We start from the raw sequence: 7,289 nt of genomic DNA on the forward strand, positions 1-7,289 counted from the left end.
ACTTTGCTGACTTGTGCTCCTTAACATATCCGATACTTAATCTTGAAGTATCGGATACTCCTAGTCATGTTCACTTGTTTTATGAAATTAGAATTATAACATTTTTTGCATAGTAATATAATATTATATAATTGTAAGTATAAATATAAGAATATTTTTCTAATACTTTGTTAAGTTCTTCGATAAGAAGAGTATAGTGAGTTAAATAATAGAATTTATCAAATTGATCTATCCTAATTATTTCATGCATGTCCCCCATAACTGCATAAAAAGTAAGAATTAACAAGAGAATATAACAATGGTAAAATTAAATATCAATAAATAAATAAGCAAGTAAACTTGAATACAATATTTTTCACTAGTGTCAAAAAAAAAAGTATAGGGACAAGTTGTGAATTGTTCTATTTTTGTAATATAAATATATTAAACTTGATATTGAAATGAAATATTTGCAAGACCTATTAAAAATTTAAAAAGTAAACAATCTACTAGCTTAAATTAATACAAAATTTTTAAAGGTTAGTATTTTGCATTATAAAATTACATTGTGATTTCTCAACGTTCTTTAGCTTATGTGTAACTTACTATTAATAATTTTAAAAAATATATTTTTCACAAACGCATCCTAGCCGTACCAATATCCTATTTTTTTAAGTTTTGTTGAATCACTATATCCGTATCGTGTCGTATCTGTATCTCGTATCCGTATCTATGCGTCCTAGTCGTGGCCTTATCATTTCAACAAAAAAATAAATAAATAAAACCAAGAAGATAAAAATGCAAATGAAACATGATGCTGGTGGAATATTTTGTAAGGATATGGTAAACAAACAATTTTTTCATATAAAAAATGCTGTGTGGGTGGTGTTTTCAGAAGGGTTAATCACACCAAATCTCCTCTTGGGTGAATATATCACTTTAATTTCTAGTTTATGAATTTGTATGATCCACTCAACTTTAAAAATCATATAAATATATCCTTTTTGGAAGTAGTGTAGAGAGAGTGAAAGTGAATCAACTAGGCCTACCCTAGTTGGCCACCATACATTTCTTACGACTTTCCAAGAAGGTTATGGGTTTAATTTCTCTTATAGGGGTTGAATTAAGGGAGTGCAAACACTTAGGTGCTTTGCTAAGGATGGAGAGATTTTCTTCCGTATGTACTAATCTAATAATTGACAACTAACATTTGCCGATAAAAAAAAAAGAAGTGAAAGTGATACATTTTTATAGTTGAAGGATTAAGATGTACAAGTTCATAAATGAGGAGAGAAAACTAATATTCACTCATAGTTGAGAAGGTATTGGTGTAATTAACCCTTTTTAAAATTATGAACCTAAGTGTTGGATCTTCTAATTTTTCTTGAAACCAATTATTGTTGGATCTTCTAATTTTTCTTGAAACCAATTATGAACCTAAGAGTATGGTTCTGAAGGAAGAGTAGCAGCTGGAGGTGATACATGTAGTTATGGAATAGTGTTATTGGAAACTTTCATAAGAAAGAAGCCTACTGATGAAATGTTTGTTGGAGAGTTGAGTCTAAGGCAATGGGTGAGTTCATCACTTCCAAACAACATAATGGAAGTTGTGGTTCGAAACTTGTTCACAACAGTTGAAGGAGAAAGAAGATGAACAACTGCCATGCAAGACAATCTCTTGGCTATTCTTGATTTGGGTTTGGGATGCTGCAAGACATGCCTGAGGAGAGAAGTGGCTGCAAGAAGTGATTGTCAAGCTTCAAAATCAAGCTGCAAATCATTTCCAATGGTGATGAAAAACTTCTTAGTATTTTTTTCTCAAGTGTAACACTCTAATATAATATACAAAAAAACTCTTTAATGTAACACTCTAATGTAACACACAAAAAATTTTTAGTGTAATACTCTAATGTAACATACAAAAAAAACTTCTTGATGTACTTTTTCCAAATGTAACATTGTAATATAATACTCTAAGAAAACTCTTTAGTGTAACATTTTAATGTAATACAAAAAAATTCATTTGTGTAACATTCTAATTTAATACTCTAAAAAAACTCCTTAGTGTAACACTCTAATGTAACACACAAAAACTCCTTATGTAACATTCTAATGCAACACACAGAAAAACTCCTTAATGTACCTTTTCTAAACATAGCACTTCAATATAACACTCTAAAAAAATTTCTTAGTATAACACATTAATGTAACACACAAAAAAATTCTTTAGTGTACTTTTTTCAAACGTAAGGCTCCAATGTTAAAAAAAAAAAAAAAAAAACCTTTTTATTGTACTTTTCCTAAACATAACACTCTAATGTAATACTAAAAAAAAAAGGGATACTTACATGTAGGTTTTAATAAGTGGACTTATTAACTAATAAGTCCTATGAGAAAAATTTGTCATAAAAAAGATCAATAATTGTAAGTTTTAGTGACAATTTATGAAAATCATGACAAAAAACTCACTAGTTGTCAATTTTTAGCAACATATATGTAGCGACCTTAATTTTTCGTAAGTCATTATTTAGTATTATTACTTTATTTTATTTTTGTCTTTATTAATTACGTAGTTACATAGAATTTAATGTGGTATTTAATTAATTTAATGTGTTATTTAATTATATATAATTAATTTGAATATTTATATTATATATATATATATATATAAAAGATGTTATATCTATATATGTATTGATCATATATAATAAATTTATATATATTATATTTATATTGTATTTGTATAATATAATATAATATATAAAAAAAAAATAAACAAAAGCGTGTTATATATGAGGCTCAATTAGGTTATAAGCCTTGGACGCTTACTAAAACCAAAACGAAAGAGAGGGGGAGTGAGGAGCAGCACAGCAGCCGAAAGAGAGGTGAGGAAGAGACATGGCGGAAGAAAGGAAAAAGAGAGGAGAGAAAAGAAAAAAAGAAAATGAAAAAAAGATTAGAGTTTTGTTTTTGTGACTCTATTAGTTCTTCAAATAATTTTTTGATCTTCAAAAAAATATTGTGAGTACAAAATGTTGGGAAAAACTACTCACATTACATAATTTCACATTGCATATCGCAAAATTATGAGATGAACAAAACAAACCTTTAATCCCAAGAAAAATAACACGCTGAATAAAATACAGATAAAATATAAAATGGTTAAAGGAAGCAAACCGAAGCCTGTGTGATACCACAATTTCCTTAAAATAGATTCGCCGCCTCACCGTTGGGTGCTGGAGGTACGCCGGCGTCTACTTCCTAGGATACGACGGTTTTTACCAGCTACAACAGAAGCACTTTCTGATTAGCTTAGCGAACGGACAACGGCAGCACTCTCTCTCAGGAAGAAAATTCTAGGAGAAGTAGACTGACAGTGTAGGGCCTCCTTTTATACACCATGGGGGAGAGGGGAGGAGCCTCTAGTCATCAAGGCTGGCAACTAATGCTAGCAAAACTGTCCAATCAATTTTGTAAAACTGATGAGCCTTAAATGTGTGAGTTATATACACATTTATGAGGCAATTTCTTATTCAACCATTTTCTCCAACAATCCCCCACATGAATAAAAATTGACCGAATACAGCAAACGCTCAACGTTTATCAACAAAGACTCGGAAAGAGACACTACTAGAAAATAGGTTTTTAGTGGCGTTTAAAAAACGCCGCTATATCTATCAAAAACGCCGCTAATTTTTTTGTGGCGTTTAGTACCAAACGTCGAAGATGCGGCCGTCGCCATAACTTTATGACGCTTTAAAAGCGTCGCTATATTTAGTATAGGCGGCGTTTTAAAAACGCCGCCAAATGTCCTACCCTAACGTCACTGTGATTTAGTAACGTTTTCAAAACGCCGTCATATCTTTTTTAAAAAACTAACCGTTAGCTTTAGAGTTTAGGTGGCATTTCTCAAAACGCCGTGGTATCCTCTTTTTTTAAAATTTTTTTTATTATAAAAATTGTTCTAATTTTATGTGATTGAACTAAAAAAATACCTTTAATAAAATTAAATAGCACTAATATAAAATAATAACTTCCATTCAAATAGTAAATGTAACATTAATTCACTTTTCCATTCAATTTAATATCCAATCATCATTACCCACAAAATAACATATCTAAAAATTGAATTTACAATTCTCAACCAAAAAATCAAATGATTCATAAGCAAAGGACCTGATCCTTGTATTTTACAATAATGTTTTTGTGTGTAAAGCACATGCTTCTTGTTATCACTGTTCTTGTCAGGATGCAGCTCACCAACAAAACCTATAACATTGACAAGATGATAACATAAATCATTGAATTAAACATCTGAAGAGACTCAAAAATTAAAAATAAGTTTAATAATACAAGAAGTATAATACCAAAAAAACAAAAAATTAAAATTTGTTAATACATACCCTAAAGCCGGATAACACATAAGTAAAACCAAACTAGCATCAAATAACTTGTAAATGACATAAAATGAGACCCAAATTGACCAAAAAATTGATCGGATGAGGCCCATAGGCACTAAAAGCTTTACAAATTCCAAACTTTCACTTTCTAGTTTGCATTCTCTACATCATGTATCTCCCTATTCTTAGACAATGTCAGCAATCTCTCAACTTCAACAAGAGCTTTGCAATTTCAATATTTTCTAAATTAGGACATTTGAAAGAATGATAACATTAAATTAAAACTCAAGATGGTATATAGCATGGAAAAAATACCAAAATCTGCAATATTTATTGATATGAAATTCTCAAAAGCAACCATTCAAGAAAATAAAAGACATCAACAAATATCAAAAACGCAATAAAAGTCAAGAAACAAAATACATACCTGAATAAATAGCCGATGGGGGCATGTGAGCATCACTGAAACTTGGGGATTCAGGCCAAATTCCTGCTTTAAGCAGTGCTTAAAATTAATTGCAATTTCATAGAGTGTGAGAGAGATATGTTGCAATTCAATATGTTTCACAACAATTTGAGAGTTGTGTGTGTGAAAAAGAACTCTACTACAATCTTAACAGTGGCAAAAGAGACCGGCACGCCTTTGTTAGCAAAAACAGTGACAAAGAGAGGATTAAAAAGAAAAGTGGACTAGAATGATGAGTGTTTTTTTATTAAACAAAATGAACCTATAATTTCTAAAATCATAATGAAGAGTGAGGAAGGGCATTGTTAGCTCACATACTTGTGACTTCAAACAAACAGGGCATCAAAGAAAATGATAATGGGTACTCATTAAAGAATGAGCAAGTGTTGTATTCAACGAGCACAGAGAGTCAGTTTGTTTTCTACTCCTAATCCTAGGAAGAGCCCAGAGGTCATGTCTCCATAATGAACTAATAAATGAACATTGTCTAATTTGTGCATACACATACAGTGATACTAATCAATGAAACCAATTGTTCTCGATAGAAAGGGAAAGACAACTAACCGGTATCAATGAAGCCAATAACGGCATTAACTTGGTTCTTGGTGGAATACCCAGGGATTTCCATGGTTTCTTCTCTCAAAAGACCCATGAAATCCCATGAATGAGTCGTGTGAAGCCTCCTGCGGTTGTTTAGAAACACCGACACCACTCCAGGCATCTCTGTGTTTCAATTTTTAAAACCATGACATTGATTTTTCAGAGCCATGGATGTAAATCAATCAATGATGATGAGAAATGGTAAAGATAATAGTAAATACTACTATTGTATTGACACACTGGCAATTTCAGAAGCTTGGTCCTCTGTCAACTTGGCTCCAAAGCCTCTGAAACCATGTCTGTAACTGTAGACATGAGATGCCCTGGCTTGTTCAACACTGTGTCACCGATTGAATGATTCAATCAGCACAACCAAACAATCCTCAATAAGAACAAGAAAAGGAACACAACAATAACATCAAACCATAAAAAAAATAATAATAAAAAATAAAAAAAAATGGTGGTGTACAGTTGAAAAAAAAGAAAAGAAAGAGAAAAAAGGAACATTGGGTGGACCTTCCACCATGAAAATCAGTGAGGAATTGGTGGTTCTGCATCAAAATCTCATCTGGGTCATGACCATCTCTGCTTCCCATATAGACCACATAGACCTGCACACAAGACAAAGCTTGACCCAGTAACATAAAATCCGAAAACAAAAAAACAAAAACAAAGAAGTTGAGTGAAAATACAGAAATACAAAGAAGGCACTGGGAGGCCTCTTAGGCTTGTTGGGGTCTTTCTTAGCCAACTTTCCCTTCTCGGCTTGACTTTTGCCACCCTTATCTGCCTTAGTGGCAGCCCTTTTCTTCCCGACCTTTCTGAAAAGAAGAGATATATATGATCTGTCATTAAAATATTTCTGTTACCACTATATCCACCATTAAATATAACGATTAGATGCATATAGAACTCATTTGACTCGACCTTGAAACTTCTGGTCAAGATCATAACATTAAACAGAGTCATTCACATTAATGTAAACACCAAAAACAAAACAAACAAACAAAAAAACCCACGAAGATGCAACTACAACCACCAAAATGTTACACAAACTTAGCAAACCTGTCGTCAACTGGCTTCAACGCCTCCTTTGGGACCCTGATTGGTGCCCCCTTACCCTTGGCAGCCTTCATTGTTATAATTGAATGCCTTAAAAAGTAAAACAGCCTTAGATTAGAACCCAAAATCTACACAGCATGATGAATGGAAGAAGCAGAAACACTTAAAACACAACAATTACGGCAAATATGTACCAACCTTCCATTTAAATCTATCATCTAACACACTCCTTTGAGCTGCTGTCAGCTTTCCAACATATCTCCATATGTCATCACCTAAGAAAAAATTGAATCAGACAGCCTAAGCAGCTGACACTAAAGAATACAATAAACATTCTAAGAAAACTACTAAATAAATAATTTTCCGTAAGCATTGGCATTTCTTTCCAAAGTTAAAATTAATGGAAAAAAGATTAAAACAAACACAAGACCTAGAAGTAATCAATCAAAAATTAAGCAGGATTTAAAACTTCAAGCCCTTGTGTATTCCAAGAAACCAAACACCAAATAAAGTCTACAGCTTGATAAGAGCAGAACTCACCAAAGATCTGATAACCTGTAGCTAGAGTATTTAAAGTAGCTTTCCGAATTTCACCATCTCGTTCTGCTGTTAGGCTTGCAACAAACTGCAAGGATTTCAACTGTCCCATAATCTGTAGGCAAATTATAGAAGACTCAGTACCTTTCAAAGAAGAAAAAAGATCAAATAGCATTCCATATTAGTTTAGAACAGAACACAAAAACGCATCCAGCGAATTCTTTGCAATATGCACTATACATAAA

General features: G+C 32.1%; 1 protein-coding gene across 1 annotated transcript; it reads right to left on the reverse strand.

Annotated features, from left to right (window-relative positions):
• Window positions 1-4,088: 4,088 nt before the first annotated feature.
• LOC114256363 (subtilisin-like protease SBT3.5) lies at window positions 4,089-6,597 on the reverse strand. The gene is made up of 4 exons (XM_082922853.1): window positions 5,962-6,597; window positions 5,686-5,783; window positions 4,807-5,568; window positions 4,089-4,248 (listed from the first exon to the last, which is right to left on the reverse strand). Exons 1-3 carry the CDS (start codon window positions 6,087-6,089, stop codon window positions 5,405-5,407), a joined length of 390 nt encoding a protein of 129 aa, XP_082778979.1. The 5' UTR covers window positions 6,090-6,597; the 3' UTR covers window positions 4,089-4,248; window positions 4,807-5,404.
• Between the last annotated feature and the right edge of the window lie 692 nt (window positions 6,598-7,289).

This window comes from Camellia sinensis, chromosome 4 (assembly GCF_055761805.1).
Source record: "Camellia sinensis isolate YWXY chromosome 4, ASM5576180v1, whole genome shotgun sequence".
Lineage (NCBI taxonomy): Eukaryota > Viridiplantae > Streptophyta > Magnoliopsida > Ericales > Theaceae > Camellia > Camellia sinensis.

Coding starts and splice junctions, on each gene's coding strand:
- LOC114256363 (XM_082922853.1), bottom strand. CDS start 6,089: ATGTTACTGGGTCAAGCTTTGTCTTGTGTGCAGGTCTATGTGGTCTAT. Junction 5,784..5,961: donor ACTGATTTTCATGGTGGAAG/GTCCACCCAATG, acceptor TCGGTGACACAG/TGTTGAACAAGCCAGGGCAT. Junction 5,569..5,685: donor CCAAGCTTCTGAAATTGCCA/GTGTGTCAATAC, acceptor ATTGAAACACAG/AGATGCCTGGAGTGGTGTCG.